We start from the raw sequence: 20,999 nt of genomic DNA, 5'->3' as shown, positions 1-20,999 counted from the left end.
CCTCTCAACATGCGAGTCAACCACAACTGGTTTGCTTTGGTCACGGTCGAGTTGGTTGACCGCTGTCGGCGAAGAGTTTGTGGGGCGGAGTGTAAGGGGGGGGGGATCTGCCCACTGGGAGAGGGGGGACGAGGAAGAAGAGGAGAAATCTAGGATGTGACTCCTCATGCGTTTATCAGATAGTCTCATGAGGCCCTTCTCCCTAAGTCTCCTGCATGGCCCTTTATGTGTTCGTAATGCTGGTGAAAGAGCATCAAAATATCTGTTATATACACAGACACACACGCACACACACACACACACGCACACACGCACACACACACACACACACACACACACACACACACACACACACACACACACACACACACACACACACACACACACACACACACATTCTTTTACACAAGGTTTTGACAGTAATGTGATCGATAGAGATCCTCTTTGTTGTGCCACGATGTGATCCTAGTTGATCCTCTGATATCCTTCAGTACCACAGCTGTGGTTAAACCTGGTTTGGACTTGTGTGTGTGTGAGAGAGTGAAAGGAGAACAAGGGAGGCTCCTAATGCTGGCGGGGGTTAATTGACAATTAAAAGAGTGGCAGACCCTCCTACAGAAAGATTTCACCTCGGGCTTAGAGCTAAAGGCACGCAGATGAATGCTTTGGCAGTATAGCGTAAGGCTTAGCCCTCTTTCACTGCCTCGGCATGGCATGCTGCTGGAAGAAATGAAAATGTATATTCACTAATCTTTGTATTGAGACAAGCTTGTACACACAACAATAAACTAGTGAAGCATAGGATCTGACGAGAGAGGGGAAAAGAGAGCTGACATATCTATACATTATATCCTTCATGGGTTTTTTGCTTCTGCTGGTTCCCATGTCAACCACTTTTACTGCGTTTAAGGGTCCTCGTGTACTTCAGAGTGTACTTGAGCTGAGTGTGTGTACATGCTGAAGTTCACCTCTTTTGCTGCTTGCTTCCCGGCCTGCTGCTGCTGTTGCTGCTGCTGCTGCTGCTGCTGTTGTTGTTGCTGCTGCTGCTGCTGCTGCTGCTGAGACAGAAGCTGGAGATGCAACTGCTCTTGCTGCTTCTTGTAGTACTCCTGTAACTAGAGACAGACACAGAAAGAGGGGAGGACGGGAGGGGAGAGAAGATGGAGAAATATGAGCCATGTGGGTCACAACACACTTGGTATCAACCTCAACAATACCGCAGTTGACCGACAGTAAAACACCCCGTTATAGTCAGCCACTTTGAATGGGAGTCTCATGGAATGCTTTCTATTCCTCTCAGTGAAGGCCGCAGTTTATTGTTGTGGTTCTGTGCAGTTCATTGACAAAACGCACAGAAGGCGAACACAGACCTGACATAGAAGGCTGCTGAAAAATATTATGGATCTGGTATAGTGTGTTAAGTTTGTACAGTTAGATTTTTGTCAAAGCTTCTGTTTGTAATGCTGAACCTGTTTGGTCAAACACACATACAGCCTGCGTGACTGAACAGGACTGCGTTAAGCCTACAGCGAAAATATCCATATGGAAATATTCTTCTGCGAAATACCAGCTCTTACTGTACTAAATGTACTGCTGTCATAAAACACCAGCTGGAACTCCGTGTGTGTGTGTGTGTGTGTGTGTGTGTGTGTGTGTGTGTGTGTGTGTGTGTGTGTATCTGTGAGATGGACTTAAAGTGTTTTTGACAGTCTTATGTTTACTTCATCTTCGTCTGCAAATGTTTAGTGAAATAATTTAAAATACAGGAAATAGCATTGCTGTCTAATTTAAGGAAACACACAGACATGATTTGCATATGCAAACATGCAAACACACACACACACACACACACACACACACACACACACACACACACACACACACACACACACACACACACACACACACACACACACACACACACACACACACACACACACACACACACAGTCTCCTGTGACTGGCCGCAGCTTTTCTGTTTGTTTGACTTACTAATCACTAATTTACTCAGGAAGCTCCATTAAGATTCAAATCTCAGTGAGAGGAGAGCAAGGCGGACAGAAAAACTCACACTGACCACAGTGTGTGTGTGTGTAAGGGGGGGTATCCTCCTGAGAACAGCCTGTACATGTGTCTGTCTGCAGTTTGTCTTTGTTTCATGGTGCGTCAAATGTTCAAAGAGGCTTTTCAGCAGAGAATGACTTCACAGTGCAGCAGTTGTTTCAGTCTCTCATCCGTCTGACCCTACATTGAGCAGACTACACACCACTGCCCATCCTCGCCAAACAGTCTGCGTAATGTGATGGCCCTGCTCTTTTTGTGCAAAGCTGTTTCACATTTCCAGTTTCAATCTTATCCCAGCCATTGCTCCACATTTGCATAATTTACTGTGCTTTTGTACGAGGACGTTCCTTCTTGTCCTTAATTTATTTTAAATGCAGGACTTATTCCTTCTTGCTGCTTTTTCTTTTCCATCTGTCTCTCCTCTCTTTTATCGCTCCTTAGGCTGAGTTAATCTCTCTTTTCCGCGTCACTAGCCATGATCGCCTCCTCATCAAACAGACACATGCATATGCACGCAGGCACACACACGCACACACACACGCACACACACACACACACACACACACACACACACACACACACACACACACAAACACACACACACACACACACACACACACTTGGCTGGAGAGTGGTGAGATGAGGGAATAATTAAGTGATAATTAAAGTCTTTTTAATGATTTGATTCAGTGGTTCTGTGCATTAAGAGTATGTATAAGTGAGGCACTCACCTCTCCAGCCTATTACCATGACCTTGACTTTAGTGAACACACTGAGAAATAAAGGCAAAGCAGCTGTAGCATAAGTAAAGGTTAGAAAAAACTTAAAGGTTAAAACACACACACACACACACACACACACACACACACACACACACACACACACACACACACACACACACACACGGGTACCCGTACAAACAGTGGGCCGTGAACCTTACTTACACAATGCTGTATTGCCATGGGGATATGAAATCGAACGCTTCAGTGAGTGATATGTTGGTTGATTGTTTTGCATGTGTGTATGTGTGTGTGCGTGTGTGTAAAAGTGCCTGATTTGCAGATATACACTAAGAGCAAGTCCATACTGTGGTTAATTAAGTGGGAGAGCAATGTTAAACTCAGTGGTTTTAATAGTGTGTGTGTGTGAGAGAGAGAGAGAGAGAGAGAGAGAGAGAGAGAGAGAGAGAGGTGGGGGGTGCAATATCAACCTCCCATTTCTTTTTTTCTGTAACAAGAGCTGGTGAAGAGGTTCTTACCCATCTGCATGTCTGCTTCCAGAAAGCCAGCACATTTCACATTTCCATTATGATACATGTTGTCAGATCTTCCCACTGCAATTTATACTCGCCTAAAGCTACCGCTCCTTATTAAATCTTCTGTCTCCTCTGTCCTTGCCTGCGTGTGTGTATGTATGTGTTTTCTAGACATCCTAGATGCTGTAATTACTTCTCTATCCCCACTCTGTTAATACTCCTCTTCACAGCCTTTATGAGGTTGTGTGTGTGTTTTGTGTGTGTAGGTAGGAGGTCATAGGTTGGTGCGGCTGGGTATTTGACAGATCTGTTGCAGATGAAGAGTGTTTATTGGTTTGTGTCGACATGGCAACCCCTCTCTCACCTGCCGGGCATCAGCAACACACACTCCTGAATCACTATGATTCACTGTGTGATGCTAAGAAGCGTACAGGCGTCTGTTTGTGTGTGTGTGTGTGTGTGTGTGTGTGTGGGGTGGGTGTGTGTGTATATACGTGCAGGTGGGAGCATGCTCATTCTCCTAGCAACAATGCTAAAGTGGAGGTACTCCAAATGACAATGTGTGTATAAGTGGATATGTGGATGTGTATTTATCTTCAAAGATCTCCGAGCATTCAATAAGACACAATCACGCCCAGTGTGTGTCAGCGCCTACTAAAACAGACACATCCAAACATGTCAGCCTGGGACCGAGTCCAACAGTTCTAATGTGTGTTTGAATGTGTGTGTATTTTACCTGCTGTAGCATTAGAGCCTGCTGTTGCTGCAGCAGGGCCTGGAGCTGAGGGGGGGACAGGATCTGTTGCATCTGCTGAGGAGTGATCATCTGTGGACTCATCATAGCCATGGATACAGGCACCTAAAAGCAGCACAGAACAGAGACATGTTAGAATATTTAAATGTACACACTGGCTTGCAAAAGTAGGACAACTCAATCAACGTGCTGAGCTTTGTGTAAAGAGGCCCAGCCGGCACAGCGAACTTTAAGCATGACTGTGCCTGCAACTAAATGCTCAACTCAAAACAAACAATGTGAATGGAGGGTGTACAGTATGCTGGTATGGACAGGTAAAGTGAAAGAGGTGTGTTCTCTCTCATTCTCTGTTGTCAGTCACTGCTAAGAAGAGCTGGCAACATCAGACAAAGATAAATAGATATCACAGCACACGCATCTTGTTGACACAGTCCTCCACAAGGCGGGCATTGTAAAAAGATTTAAAAAAAATGGAAACTGCCAATTTCTGTGACAACAGGCAGATAAAAGGATGGATAGGCAATCTCCCTATGAAATATAAAATCTTATCTGCTTTTATAAACACATGATTAGGACAGCCTTCAATTCTCTTTCCACACAGTCAAGCCTGGCTAAGAAGAAAAGAACAACAAAGTGGATATCAGATGAGATGTCTATCTCATCAGATAGAGCTGCAGGCAAAGACACACACACACACACTCACACTCACACTCACACTCTCACACTCACACTCACACTCACACTCACACTCACACTCACACTCACACTCACACTCACACAGTGAGAGGACTTGGTAATTCTTGCAGTTGTGTTGTGCAAGCACTCCTAAAGCACATGCATTGTGCACAGAAATGGGCATAGATGCTAATCTGATGACAAACACTGCAAAACTGAAGACAAACTAACCACATAAATCAGGAACTGAGAAACTCACACCCTTGCATAAATGGAGAACGAATATATGAGAAACCACACAGACAATACTGCTGACAAAGTGTTACTGTGATTATTAACTGAATTAAGGTTTGAGAAAACAATATGGGGATTTAAAGAGACGGAGTAGTTCAGACACAGAGAGATACTTAGAGAAGGAAAGGGAGTGAGATCGAGTCCGGGAGCTGATATTCTCTCACTATTTGCAGGCTTCCCTTTCTGCCTGTACATTAATACACCATACTGCCTTATCAATACAGATAATCCTGTCAGTTAAAAGGGGATGGCTGTTTCCCAGGGAAATACAAGGGTGAGTTATCAGCTGTGAAATTGGCCATTTATCTATACTCACTTTATGGTGAAATATCAGTCTGGTCAACATGGTCACAGTGTGCTTCTGTGTTTGGGCTTGTGTGTGTGTGTGTGTGTGTGTGTGTGTGTGTGTGTGTGTGTGTGTGTGTGTGTGTGTGTGTGTGTGTGTGTGTGTGTGTGTGTGTGTGTGTGTGTGTGTGTGTGTGTGTGTGTGTGTGTGTGTGTATGTACTGTATAAGTGCCAGTCGTGCGGATCTCTCTCAGCATAAGGATCTGACTTTGTAAACAAGATTGGCCATAAATACTAACACCCCTATTCCCAACCGGCCCAAGCCTCCCTCCTTCCTTCCATCCCTCTCTGTCTCTTTTTCTCTCTGTGTGTTTGTCAGTGGTCCCACACTCTGCCTTTATCAAAGCAGACTCCTCTTTATTACACACAGCCACATGTGACGGCGAAAGGATGGAGAATAGTAGATGAATGAGCTGTAGCGCCAGAGAGTGTTTGTTTGAGCTGAGGGAGAAGAAGGAACAGAAAAAGACAGAGCGGGGTGAAGCAGGGGAAGGGTGCTGTTGTGGCAGTTGGTAAAGGAACAGGCAGAGGGGATGGGGTGGCGGGGTGTCATGAGTAAGGTGGGGGTGGTGACGGGTGCTGCTTGGCGTCATGCCAGCTTGCCCCCGCCGCCGGGCCTTGTCAGTCTAAGCTACAAATGAAAAGCTGTAATTAATTGCTCTTGTGCATCCCATTCTTCCTCCTTGACAACTCATACATTCTATTTTATACACACCGCCATTTTTAAGTCACAGGCGTAATAATTACTGGAGTTATAGCACCTTTCTGTATGCTGGATGATGCTCTGATGCCACAATCAAAACGCGCGCCCATGTGTGCAAGTGCTGATATACTGAAACGCATGTGTGTGGGTGTACACTTGTGTGCATAGATGTGCATGTATGCATGTGTTTAAAGGCTGAATGTGAGTGTGGCAGGCTGAATGCTGAGTAGTTAAGGTTTGACGCCATTAATTGCCCCTATAATCTAATATCACAAAGCGTGGTGATTATGGGGCATGCGTTGCCACCGCCATACGACACCGCCAGCCTGAGAGCGCCGCCACAAAACAAAAGCCTCGCCATTAGCGATTTGACGGGCCAGGACAAAAGCGCTTCACAATGCGGAATTATATTTTCATTCGGCTTTGTCTCTCCCGGTGAATGATTTCTCCCCTTTCATTGGACTGTGAATAGGGAGACTCTGAAAAGCCGGGCGATTTGAAGTCAGCCATTTATTAAATGCATTTAATTTTTTTCCCGCTGTCGCCCCATTTTTTTCATGTTGCATGTTAATTTAAAAGAGAGAGATGAGTGTTAGATTAGCGGGAGAGAGGTAAAGCTTGGGGGAGAAGTACGAGGAGGGGAGAGCAGGGAGAGGGGAGAAGGAAGGTTACCATCAACACAGTGAAGTAAAGAACAGAAAGAGGTGAACGAAAGGCAGGAGACAGGGAAGGAGAGAGGAAAATGAAATGAAAAACAGAAAGAGGTGTGCAAGAGTCTCAAAACATCCCTACACAGCAGGTTTGTTGAAGAAGCAAGAGTGGCCTAAACTTGAGATGGGTGCTACAGTGAAGAAACACAAATCCAGGTGAAAAATCACACCGTGCTTTAGTGTAGGTGTTTAAAGGAACCAGTTAGAACAATAGGATTTTAAAACAAAACATGTCGCTCCTATAGTTTAAAGGCAAGAATCTTGCAAACACACATACGCATTTCTGAGGTTTCGATGGCTGACAGAGGTCAACCCCTGTCTTGAAAAGAGGGAGCTGGGGGTAGGGAGGGAGGGAGGATAGGAGAAGCGAGAGACAGCCTTGTCGTTTACAGAGAGTGGAGGAGTAATTAGAGGGGTTGTTTGAGGAGGGAGTTTAACTGATTAACAAAGGAAGAGAGGGAGCGAGAGAGTACCCTAAAGACGGGAAAGAGAAGGAGGAGAAAGGCATGGCGTCCCAGAGGAGCGAAGAAGAGAAAGAAGGGGGATGTTACTTGCATTTCAATGAGCCTCCATCCCTCTCTCCTCTCCTCCCTTGATGACTTTTCATTCTAACGAGGAGGAAAGCCCCACTTTCCATTTCAGATGAGATTCACGGAGAGAGGAAGGAGGGCGATCTGATATTAAACCAGGATGCAGTCAGGGGAATAAGCCCAGTGCGGCTCAGCACCGTGTTTGAGTAGAGACCGGCGGGTTATACGAGTGCATCTTCTCTTATTCAGGGCCAACTTTAGATTTCACACATTCACCTTCCTTATAATAAAGAAACAAAACATCCCTAACATCACTTAATGTGCACACCAAATTATCACATCTAAAATAAACAAAAAGCATGTGACAGTTTTAAAGGAGCAACATCCAGTGTACCCTCAACCAAAATGTGTGTGCGTGTGTATGTGTGTGTGTGTGTGTGTGTGTGTGTGTGAGTGAGTGAGTGAGTGAGTGAGTGAGTGAGTGAGTGAGTGAGTGAGTGAGTGAGTGAGTGAGTGAGTGAGTGAGTGAGTGAGAGAGAGAGAGAGAGAGAGAGAGAGAGAGAGAGAGAGAGAGAGAGAGAGAGAGAGAGACAGAGAGAAAGAGAGAGAGAGAGACAGCAGTGAGTGGTGAGAAGAAAGGAGGCTATAATCAGAATCTAAACAGGCTCTCAGTCTAAATGATGCGGGCCCTGCCTCTGGGTCTATGGGGACACGCAGGAGAGAGGGATAATTGAAAAAATGACAGAGAAGAAGGCAGGAGGAGGAGAGGGAGGCTGACACAGACCTCCTCCTCCTCCTCACCCCCCTCTCCTGGTAGGAGCAAACCCCAGCGCTGTTTATCCTTGTCACTGAGCATTACCACCTCACCCTGGAAGGGACGCCTGCCTCTCTTCCTGTCACACACACACACACACACACACACACACACACACACACACACACACACACACACACACACACACACACACACACACACACACACACACACACACACACACACACACACACACACACACACACACACACACACACACACACACACACACACACACACACCTATTTGACATTAAAAATTGGCCCCTGTCTTACATTATTTGTAAATACTTGATTGCCATAATGTTTTGGGGATCTTTTTCTTTTGCAAGATTTTAAATCCTTGTCGAAAGTCCCTGTAGCCACAAACTGATTGAGCAGTGGGAAAAAGTTTGACACACTAGCAGCAGTGGTCAAAAAGTGGGAAATCTGTGCTTATTCATGCACATGGCATGAATGCCTGACCTTCTCCTGCCACTGTAGCTGCCTGCAGGCTGGGGGGTAAACGAGAGCCTCCCGTTAAAAATGCAGTCAGCACTGCGCAGCGTCTCGCTGTGTAAAGGCTTTAATGGTGTGCGGTGAACTCCCCTCATTCTTTTTGGTTGTTTATTCACCAGCTATCATCACTATCGCTCCTTACCCTCTTTCAGTCCCTACAGGTAAACAGCCTGTCTGTGCTCATCATGCCAAGAAATGAGAAGAGAGCATGGGGGTGGGTGGGGGTTTTGGGGAAGAGAGCGAGGGGCTAGAAAGAGAAGAGCAGAGGAGCGGAGGAGAAAAGCATTTGAGTGAAAAAGGGAAATAGAAGGAGCGCCCACTGTGCCGAGAGCGTTGTTTGGAGCTCAGGGCCAGGTCTCCACTGGAAGTAAAAGGGCCCCATTGTGTGTGGTGAGTACCCCTCCTCCAGCTAATCTGCAGAGGGGCCAGGGGCCACATTACTCTTGGGGGAACTGATGAGCGAAGCCAGGTGGGGTTGGGATGATACAGGCTTCTTACCGCCTCAGACGTTCTGCTGAGTAATGTTTCTGTCTGTGTGTGTAACCTGGTGGCAATCAAAATGTCAATGTGCCAAAGCACGTTTGATTTTTAAAATGTTGTATCTTTGTGTGTAGATTTCGATGTATTACTATTTGATTTAATATGTAGAAGCCATAAGTGTGAGTCACACCTTTTTTCTAGTCTAGTTAAAACACTGTGTTGCTAAATGTGGTGATTAAGAAATGTTCAAATGTTTCTCCATGGGTTCCTCAATTTATTAAACTGACTAAATCATTTTACTGAAAAAAACAATGTCACAAAGTTCAAAATAGGGAGGTTTTTCTCAGCTGATCAAAAGCTGAGTTTATGAGGCTTTCTTTATTTCGAGTTTCTACTTCAGTGTAATACATTGTTTGCCAAGTTGTTCACAGTTGGCAAGCATTTGGTAGTTTTCACATATGTATATCAATAATATATATAACATCACATAGGATGTATAAATATATCTAGCTCTATATAAAATGTGCTGTGTGTGTTTCGGCAGCTTTCTGAGAACAAAATGAGCTGGGGATAAGGTAAGAATAAAGGAGTTGAGAGGAAGGCTGACTGATTGTGAGGATGCTAGCATGGATGGATGGATGGATCAATAGATGAAATGATAAAGGAGTGAGGACAGTAGAGGCACCTGAGCCCACAGAGGATTCCACATCTGGGCTCTATGCTCATAAACACACTCATACACACAATGCATGTGGATTCGCATAAAACTCAGCTCTCCCTGACGGGGGCCAGATACAGAAAAAACAGACAGTAAAAGACCAGTAAGTTCAAGTGGAAAATCCCCCCGCCCCCCCAACACTCCCCCCCTACCTTCTTCTCCCCTCGTCCGCCGCCTTACACCATCTAACGCCCCAGTGCTTCAGAATAAAAATGACAATACATTTCTAGAAACACACAGACACACACACTCGGGGCATTTCATTGGGAAGTGTGAGAGGCCTTTATCGACCATATTTCATTACTGATTTCACTCATGTTTCAAATCACAAAATAAGACTTTCACACTTCAGTGGTCAGACCCAAACCTCTCCTCTCCATCCTTCCCCTCTGTCTGTCCAGACCTCTGCCCAGAGCCAAACCCATTCCACGGGCTGCTCAACCTCCTCCCATACACCCTTCACAAACTGTCAGGACCCCATACCACCCCAACACACACACACACACACACACACACACACACACACACACACACACACACACACACACACACACACACACACACACACACACACACACACACACACACACACACACACACACACACACACACACACACACACACACACACTAACCTACACACACAGCCCCAATTCCCTCCACATCAAATAAGAGAAACTGCCAACTAAGCACTTTCATTGAGTGGACAAAAGAAGTGCTTTGGGAAAAACACTTTGAAAGGAAATAAAAGAGAAGGAACTGCTTCAGTACCGCAGACTCTGGGGGGTTAACACTCATCTTTCCACATACTTTTGTTGATTAGTTAAAAGACTTTGAACCCTGCCACAGAATCCTTACGTTCAGTAGATTTTCATAAATATGTAGTAGTTCAAATAAGGCAGCTGGGGAAGGCAAGAAACTATTCAGCGACATATAGAAATGTGGTGAACAAGGGCTGTAATATTGATTAAAAGTATTTTCATTGAAATGAACTCTCCCTGCTTTAAGACTGACATGACTCAGTTTCTTCCTCCCTCTCTTCCTACATCCCACTGTGCCGGTGCCAGCGCTCTCCAGAGAGCAGAGAGGCAAGCTAATTAACATATCTCTAATGAGTCTTTTCATTTTTTTCCTAATTAAACGAGCTCTTCCATAATACATGAAAACAGGACACCGCGCTATTCAATTACATACGTATGGGCCACAGCCGAGCACGTGCGTTAATCTGTATGTGAGCATGCCAAGTGGCAGTGTGTTAAGTGTGCCAGCCGCGGGTCTGCCAAGTGGGTGTATATGTGTCTGCTTGTGCCCACCCAGTGTATAAGCGCGTGCCAAGTGTGTCCATTGTAGAGAACGTTTGGCAGGTCATGGAGGCATGGTACGCATCATGCTGGGTAATCCGCCAATTGGCACACTGTCTCAGTCGCACGCGTGCCACAAGCAATTATGCTAACTGTGGCCAATTATGTCCGATACCTACCACAAACACACACCTAAAGTGTGAAATTATCCAAATACCACAGAGGTTACAGGTATCTTTCAAGTGAAATCTCTTAAAAAGGAAATGCCTTTTTCACTTAGACTGATTCAGGAACTGAATGGGCTCTAATGCTGTTTTTCCACGAATCCAAGAACGAGTTTTGTTGAAAAAAACTCATTTAAAATCCACAATTTGTTTTGCAATATCATTTAAGAACCTTAAAAACCTAACTCATGCATTAAACAAGAGTGAGTTAGAGACAGACAAAACAGAAGCACACACATTTTTCACCAAATTACAAATTTTGGTAAAAATTAATGCAATATTCTACTATTATTATTAGTAATAGTATATGTGTAAAAATGTTACTAACTTCATATTAAACCACCTCTAGGCTTTTGAATCATCAAACTGTTATTGTGCTTTTCAGCAATTGTAGCTACAATTCTGTAGCACACAATCAATTTATCCTGCAATTGCCTGTCTAGAGACTTCAGCTATTGTCGGGTTCCTCCTGAATGTGACACATGACAGTAACACACACACACACACACACAGTCAGTGGATTGATACCATCTCACACAGCCAGCCAAACACAGAAACCATCTCTGAACAACCAATCAAAAAGCAGATATAATCTAAGAGTTTCTTTTGCTCTCAGCTCAGATCCTCCCCTCTATTATAAATAAAGAAAAGAAGAGAAATATGATGGGGAAGGGGGGGTAAAGGAGAGTGTGGGGGGGGGGGGCTTGTCAGCGCAGACCAAGGCTTCTCAAGAGAAGTCAAGACACGAATAGAAGTCTTCCCGCTCTCTCTGTCTGCCTCCGTCGTTCTCCCTCAGAGAGAAGGGAAAAATCTAATTATCGAGCTCCTAAAGATCTCATTATTGGCTGAGGCTCATTTGCATGTGTGAGAGCAGCCCAGCAGGAACCAACCTGAGGACGGCCATTTTGTGCCTGATGTAAGCCACTGTGTCACCGTACAGTTGCTTAATGCCACCTTTAGAAGTTACAAGATTCAATGTCTGGCTTCACTCACTCCAGGCTCACTCACCCTCTCTGTGGCCGATGGATGCTCGCTCCAATCACAGCAACCGAGAGCAGGTCCTCTTCGATTCTGAATAATGATCGTACATTTCTAAATTACAGTAATTAAGAGACGTTTCTGTGCCACCTTAGAAGTAAGGTTGTTTGTGAGGTCTAGTAAACAACTTCAGAGCTATAACTTCAGACAAACAACGCTTTGTGCTTTGTTGTTTGTGCCTGTGTTTCTGACCGAGAGGATCCAAGTACAAACACATACACAAATGTAAATTAAAGTGTGTGCGAGTGTGTTGGCAGGGTATCTGGGGCCATGTGAGCTGACAGCTCAGACAACAGAGATGTAACGTGGATGCCCTGGAGAGTACAGAGAGGCTAGCCAGGCCAGGCACCAACAAACAAGACAGATATGGAGGCAGTAGAGGAGGGGTGTGTGTGTGTGTGTGTGTGTGTGTGTGTGTGTGTGTGTGTGTGTGTGTGTGTGTGTGTGTGTGTGTGTGTGTGTGTGTGTGTTTATGAGACATAGATAAAGAGGAAACAGTGTTAGGTTATTCATATAACCGAAAACTTAAGTGAGGCAGGTCAGATGAACCTGCGTTTGACCTCATGCATGTGAGAATACTCACAGGTTAATCCATTGTCAGCGTATTGCTAAACAACAGATTTACATAACATGTCAACTTTCAGTTCCCTTTACGTGCTTGTTTTTTCTTACTTCCCAACTTTATATTTATTTAGTTTTTTTTAAAGCGTGAGTTAGAGAAAGACATTTTTTAAATCATAAACTGTATTTTATTCAAATCCCATTCTAGGCCAAGGCAGTTGTGTCCTATATGTAAGAGACAAAGCTCAGTGAGAGGGTGTGATAACACACACTGACCCATCTGGATCGACCACCAATGTGAATTCAAATCATGTGTGTCGGATTGATAAGATTATAGGAGGACATGCCATAGACAGAGAAGCAGTTTTGGCTAAACCTGAAATTATGTGACACGTGATAACATTAATGTAAGCAAGATGTGCAATTTTTTTTTTCATTTACAGTATAAATTATATTTAAAACCTAGGAATATCTTATATAAAAATGAATCTATTTTATTCTCTGACTCCTTTAAAGTCAGCATATAATTTCTCCGAATGCCAGTTTCTATCCAAAGTAAATAAAGTGATTCTGTTTCCAATTGGGGTTTTGATTAAAGTGTAATCTGCAAGATCCTCCTTTTTTATACATTTTTATTTCATTTCTGACATCTTCAGTAATAAGCACTCATTAATTCTGTGGCATTTTTGCACATCCCAGAGGTCACTTGGCAATTAAACTGTGTGGCCGAAACGGCAAAATCTTTTTCTTTGGTCTTTCTGTTGATGACGTTTGAGTTTCTTTCTTTATCTACTCTATCATGAAGGCTACTAATATTCATATAAAACACCCAGCTCATTTTCAAACAAACCCCTCTTCCTGCTGCTGGACACATAAAAGTTTATTTGCACCAGATGAGTTTTCCTGGAATAACATGAGCCAACACCAAATATTTATGAGAACAAATTAAAATGCTTCCATGAAGCATCCATTTTATGTCCGATTACATGTAAATGTTGCAAGATATTACTCTAAAACATAATTGACTTTGTATTATCACCTTTTAATGTGAACAGTTTCCCATTTTTTCTAGGTGCACCTTACTGGCTGCGGACACTACGAATGAAATCTGACCTTATCATTGCTTCTGACTCACATCCCTCCTTTTCACCTTTCCTTCTCTTTCTTTATTCCCCATATTGTGGTGTTACGGCTGTCTGTTTATCATTTTGGACGTTAATGAGAAGAGCAGTGCTGCAGCAGACTGCTTGCTGCTCTAGTAGACCCATGGCCCCACTTTATTGATATGAGCCATGGCTACAAATCACACTTCTGTATGTACTCCAAACATCACATAATTCTAAAGAACCACCAGAAGTAATGTCATGTGTGATATTCATCAACGTGTGTGTGTGTGTGTGTGTGTCCTCCTCAAGTGTCTTTCAGTGGGGATCCTGCACTCCTGCTAACCCCACGATCTCCGCTTACTGTGGAATTTAACTCTGAAAACAGCTCACTACCCAATCACTACAAAGACCTCATTCACACACACACATTAACAATCACACACACATGCACTCACAGACAGAGGGAGCGAGCAACAGAGAAAAAGTATGTGCCTATATCACACTGTGTGGTGGACGTGGCAAGTTGGTGAAGGCAAAGCTGCGGCTTCCAGGGGCTTAATATTATACAGATTGTGACAACGCAACATTTTGGTTGTGCTTCAGTATGTTTGTGTGTGTGTGCATCTGTGTGTGTTTACTGACCTGCACAGCGCTCTGTTTGACCTCGTTGCCAGGAGAGTTGAGTCCAGAGGCCTGCTGGAGGAGGAACTGTCTGGCTGCCTGGAGCGCCTACGAGGGGGAAATAGCGATGATCAGATGTTCATCGTGCACACATTGTCATATAGTGAATAAAACAACGACACACTCATCAAAGAAATACACATTTTAAAGTTACACCTCAAAATATTTTCTAACAAAATGCAAGGGCGCAAGGTCCGTTATAATAACACACACTCATACATTTTTTTTGCTAATTAAGAGAAAATAAAAGCACTAAAACTCCCTTACAGGCCACTCTAGGCACACTCTCCCTTTGCCAAACTGTCAGGTTACATTTCCTTTAACCTGAGGCGTCAACCTGGCGCACACACAGAAACTGCGTGTTTGCGTCCATGTGACTGAATACTTCCCAAAACCTTCTTTAAGTCATAAACTTTGATCATCTCCTCCTTTCCATTCTTTGTTTCCTAATCATGCCTCCACTCTCCCACTTCCACACCCCTTTCCTTCTCCTATTCCTACTTCTCCCTTCCCTTTCCGAAGGTGCAAAGTGGATTTTCCACATCCTCTGAGGCAGAAGTGTGTCAGCAAATCTTCATGTGTGTCAGTTGCACTGTGTTTGTGTGTGTCAGAGTGATGTAAGGGGCCGTTTACCCTGATGTGCCCTAAAGAGCTGTGACTAACCACCCACCTCTTCACTCCTTCTCCTCTTCCCATTTATCTGCTTTATGCCCTCCAGTGCTGTCCATTCAAACCAGTGACACCATCGCTCTCTAGCTCTCGCCACTTCTTCACTCTGCCCTTGAGTGTTGCGATTCATCCCTCAGACAATGCAACTTCAGCTGTCTAACTCCCCCTTTTCCCCCCCGCTACCTTCCTCCTCACCCTTCATTTTATTAAGAACATTATAACCGTCTTCCTTTGTGTCATTACATCTCTATCTTTTCTTTGCTGTGTTGCTTGTTGTAGCATTTGTGGCTCAGGCTCTCTATCATTAAGACAAATAAGTCCCAGAGGAATGTCTGTTGGAATGTCTGAACTGCTCCTAAAACAAAACAAGAAAACACCCATCTCAAAACACAAAAGCTGCCTTGCATTTACTGTAAGCGCATGCACGCACGCACACACGCACACACACACCACACACACACACACACACACACACACACACACACACACACACACACACACACACACACACGCACAACCTCATGACAGAGGGTTAGAGAGGGGAGACAGCAGGATGCACATTTGCTTCCTCTGACTCAAAGGGGAAAGGTTGCTTAGTAAATATTGATTTATGAAAGTGTGTGTGTGTGTGTGTGTGTGTGTGTGTGTGTGTGTGTGTGTGTGTGTGTGTGTGTGTGTGTGTGTGTGTGTGTGTGAGTTTGTGTGTGTGCAGACAGTACAAATTAACGGCCAGATTGAGGGATGTTCTTTATGGGAGCTCTTACTCAATCATGCAGCACCAGAAATCTGTTGTACTGCATCATTTCACAACTGCAGAAAATTGTTACGCTGTGAAACAGTGCGGCACACACTTACTGTATATTGTCACATATTTAATGAATTGTCAAATTAGAAGCACGGGTACATTAAGTAACATTTAATTACAAAAACAGAGAGGAGAGATTAGAGGGAGACAGAAAGAGAGAGAAGTCCACTGTGCGGTGATGAAAACCATCTGTATCCAGCACACTTGCTACTTTTGCTGAGACCGCAATTAAAACACACACACACACACACACACACACACACACACACACACACACACACACACAAACACACGGCTGTGGACTTGCCTACACACACACATGTATTTTAACACTTTAACAAAAATCTCGGGAACCCCCTCCCATTTACTGGTTTGACCTCAGCATTAAAGCAGTCGCAGACATGCACACACACAAACACACACACACACACACACACACACACACACACACACACACAAAAAACCAAAAAAAACACAACCGCCCAGTTTGTTGGCATGTGGTGTGAATTACTCCTTGAACACCCTGTCTGCCCAAGAGTGAGTGTGTGCGTCTGTGTGTGTCTGTGTGTGTGTGTGTGTGTGTGTGTGTGTGTGTGTGTGTGTGTGTGTGTGTGTGTGTGTGTGTGTGTGTGTGTGTGTGTGCGTATGCGTGTGTGTTGGCAGGAGTTGGGGAGGCATGTCTGGCAACAATAAGGGACAATTCCACCCAAATTACCACCCTGATTACCACTATATTAAAGAGCCATTTATGGCTTTCATAAACGCTACAACCAAGCAGAGGTGATGCCTGTCTCCTCTCCTACGCCTGATTCATGGAGGTGGGTGTATGTGAGAGACAAGAACTACCAACAAACCATGTAACTCTCTGGAGAATTTAAACTAAAGTATGCATTGTGGATTTAGATCCTGACTCATTCAAATGCGCCACAGCTTACAGGAAATTATATACTTTAAAGATGGTGATGATTAAATGTAGTTTTAATAGCTAATAGAAAATGATGAAATCTTGTATCAATATTCATTGTACATAATTTTTAAAATGTTTTCACTAAAAGCAATGCAACAAATGTTTCCCACTTATAACAAAAAACTCTCCCACTCTTCAGAACCTATAATTGTTTGTAATAATTTAAGTGACCTAGATGATTTTGTATAGGTAAAACAGGACATGATCATATGATCATCATGGTATGATTCTAATGAAAGTTGATATGTTTTATTTGGCTTGTGTGTGTTTTTTGAAAGAAAAAGTTATTGTTATTGCAGTCAATGGAACAATTGTAGCTGACTGGCCCAAATGCAAAAGCTTATTTCAAGGAATCAGCAGTTTTATTTTATGAATATTTATTTTTGTATGATAGTTGATCTGGAAGGGAACACTGTTATTTCACAGATTTTGATAGTTACTCACTACACACACACACACACACACACACACACACACACAGCTAGAGCCTAACTCTCTCATACCTACCTTGTCAAGAAGCACTCCTCTGCTCTGACCCTTCTCTTTCATTTCTCCTTTTCAAACTCACTCTTTGCCTTTTTCTCTCTGTGACCTGGGTGAGCTGTAGCATTGTAAAGTATGCCCACCCCCCCCCCCCACCCACACACCAGTTCCTCCTAGACTCCCCCAACCCCAACTCCCCGCTCCCCCTGTGGCATTCTTGGGGGCGCACTGCACCTTTAAAGAAAATATGAGGGAGGCCTAAGAGGGAGGCCCAACAACAGAGTCTTTGTGCTGCCGCGGAGCACACACACACACAAACACGCACACACACATATACACACATCAGTGGTGTCAGACAGGTTTTATTAGAGTGAGAGAGGGAGGGAGGAGGAGGAGGAAGGGGAAGGAGGGGTGAGGAGGTCAGTGCTCAGCTTGGAGGCCTGAGAGCACAGTGTGTGCGTACGTGCGTATGTATTTGAGTGTCAGCTCGGTGTGTGAGTTCTTCTGACTTGTCATCGCTCCCCTCTGTAAATCATCGCCTCTGACACAGCCTTTAATAACAGTGCATTTTTTAATTCAGCAGGGTCACACACACACACACACACACACACACACACACACACACACACACACACACACACACACACACACACACACACACACACACACACACACACACACACACACACACACACACACACACACACACACACACACACACACACACACACACACACACACACTAAAGGCTACTTTCTCTCCTTAACAGGATTCCAAAAAATGGCTGACATAGGTTTCTTTAAAAGGAGGGAGGGTTGGTGAGGTAGTGAGAGGATCCATTAGAAGAAAAAGGATAGAAATTTCATTTGGCTACGTGTGTATGCTGATCTTGCAGCACGTATGTGAAAGTGTGTGTGTGTGTGTGGTTGTGTGTGTGTGAGTGTGCGCCTGGCTCAAGTTGCTAAAGCAAACAGGTCTGTGTGTGTGATGAATCTGGCCTCTAATCCGCCCAGTGTGTTTGGGTGAGACAGGGAGAGAGAACGCAGGAATAAGCAAAGAAATCTAAACAGAGAGAGAGACAGGTGGGTACCATATGTTGGAGTAGTCCGTCAGCACAGACTGAGGTCCATTGTTGACGGCCGAAAAGAAACAAACCGGTCCCCCTCCTACCCTTTCCTCCTCATCTCCCCCCGTAGATAAACAGCCCCCGGGGCAGACAGTGGGCTGTCCTTGAGGGAGGAGGAGGAGGGGAGGGATTTAGGAAGGGCAAGGGGGAGGCAGGTGGTATCAGATTTCTTTGCTCTTAGACCAAGAAGAGGAGAGAACAAAAAAGAAGAGAAAGGAGCAAGAGTGAGAGGCCTTCTAGTTGCATCTGTCCGCAAGTCAGCTTAACCAGGCTAGACGAAGCGAGTGATTCAGGCAGTGTCGGACGCAACAGATCTCTCCAACGCCAAACAAGTATCTCCTTTACGTCTTACCAGCTCATCAGCCTGGAAAGAGAGGCTAGTAATGCACTGCTTTTCCATTCATAAAGCTCTTTTTTTCCCCAGGAGAGAGTGAGAGATGGCGAGAGGAGTAGAAAGATACAAGGTGAAGACGTAGAAAAAAAGCTGGTCACAACCGGCTGCTCCTCTACAGGCCTGCACGCTTTCTGATTTTTGGATCAGTAGGAGAGACCAGGTTCAGAAAGGTTTTTTCATACGTACTTCAATCTTTCACTCTTTCTGGAGTGCTGTCATTGAAGCTGAAAGCCAAACTAAAGCTGCCTCTATGCTGCCGTCCTCCTGGGTCACACTGCTGTGATCCCTTGTATCCGTTTGCACTGAACTTCCTCACTTAAGCACCAAAAACCAATAAACCCCTCTCCCTTACTTTACTTTCTCCTTCTGTCTTAGTCTTTTCTACTCTCTGCTAGTTTTTCCTGCCTCTAAATCTCTCTATCTTCTCTTTCTCTGGATGCTCAGAGGGAATCATGATCAGAGGAGAAGATGAAACAAGAGTGAACAGATGTAACACAATCTACAAAGCATGTAAATGTGTAAAAAGGATGATGATACAGCACCAGCAGCTCACCTGTGTTCAGAAGCTGGCCGAGTATTTATACCCACACACTGTACACACTGTACACAAAGTGGGATCACTGAAGAGGTGACAGTTAGAAGGATTGCTATATGACTTTGGGGCATATGTGAATGAAGGCTTGGTTACAGCCGCGGTGGAATCTCACGTATCAAATGCATCACTGTCAGTCACCACAAAAACCAGATTGCTTTCCCAGATCACTCCCCTCTTTCTTTCTCTCCGTTTATATCACCCGATCTGTCTCTCGCCTTCACTCTGCCGCTCCATATAATGTATAACTCACAAAAGTTTGGCTGGCATTTCTCCAAGTATTCTGTCTTTCTTGTGCCCTGCCCCCTCCCCTCTCTGATCGAGAAATCTGTTACCCATACCCTTATTCGCCACAGTAAATTCTGAGAGCAGATATGGGTTAGACGGAGGCCTAAAATAGATTGTCTAGGCTGATGGAAACCAAGCCTTGTGAATGCAGCTGTTGGCCTTATGAGAGGACCCTCGCCTTCCCTTGACTGTCAGACAAAGACTACCGTGACGGCAGCTGTGGGACCAGGATAGGTAGTTAAAGGTAAAGCTGTGTCTAGGATTATCACATCAATATTCAAGGGATCATTCTAATACATTTGTTGCATTTTAAAATGAAAAAAAACGACCGACAGCTATGGTGCATGTTACTTTAAATTGCGTAGAAGATTGACACTCTCAAACCACATTGTAGTTGTTAACTGTGCAACCATCAAGGCCAAAGTCTGGAAGTTTTTATCCCAGTCAAACATTACAGGAGCGGATTTCACTGACGCTAATGTTTTCCACCAGACGATTAATTTAACTGGAACTATGCAGAATTATTTTTATTTTAGGGCAAAAACATAAATTGCTCAGTAGCATGGAGAGGGAGCAGGTAACAGCATTACTTTTTGTTGCAGTGGAAATAAATGATCTTGAAGTAACGCCAGCTTAAACACTGTTGTGAGAAAATGTTTAATAATTATAAAGTAATTGGTCAAAACTGCTTTTCAGAAAGATTTTAATTCTTTAAAGTTAAATGCAACTCAATAGGTCAACGCTGTAAGGGAACAGGGAGTGGTATACATATTTAGGGCAGATCAAGGGTTTCCAGGGGTAAACATACAGGGGTAAGGGGCAGCCTGAACCAAAGCCTGCTAAAGCCGCTCAATTTCACGGTGGGTTAAAGATAAACTACGCTTGGCCAAGACTTCGCCCCTTTCCCTTGACTCTTCCTCATGTA

General features: G+C 44.2%; 1 protein-coding gene across 3 annotated transcripts in view; it reads right to left on the bottom strand.

Annotated features, from left to right (window-relative positions):
* The window catches only part of foxp4 (forkhead box P4), a 90,910-nt gene that overhangs the window by 26,538 nt on the left and 43,373 nt on the right, over positions 1-20,999 (bottom strand). For all 3 annotated transcript variants that reach the window (XM_063911117.1, XM_063911119.1, XM_063911118.1), the window contains exons 3-5: positions 14,712-14,798; positions 4,056-4,178; positions 969-1,115 (exon numbers count right to left, since the gene is read on the bottom strand). In XM_063911117.1, coding sequence (XP_063767187.1) covers positions 969-1,115; positions 4,056-4,178; positions 14,712-14,798 — 357 coding nt within the window. The remainder of the gene's footprint in view (positions 1-968; positions 1,116-4,055; positions 4,179-14,711; positions 14,799-20,999) is intronic.

The sequence above is a fragment of the Eleginops maclovinus genome, chromosome 20, assembly GCF_036324505.1.
Source record: "Eleginops maclovinus isolate JMC-PN-2008 ecotype Puerto Natales chromosome 20, JC_Emac_rtc_rv5, whole genome shotgun sequence".
In the NCBI taxonomy this organism is placed as follows: domain Eukaryota; kingdom Metazoa; phylum Chordata; class Actinopteri; order Perciformes; family Eleginopidae; genus Eleginops; species Eleginops maclovinus.
The sequence above is the reverse complement of the archived record's forward strand: the minus strand, read 5'-3'. Positions and strand labels throughout refer to the sequence as shown.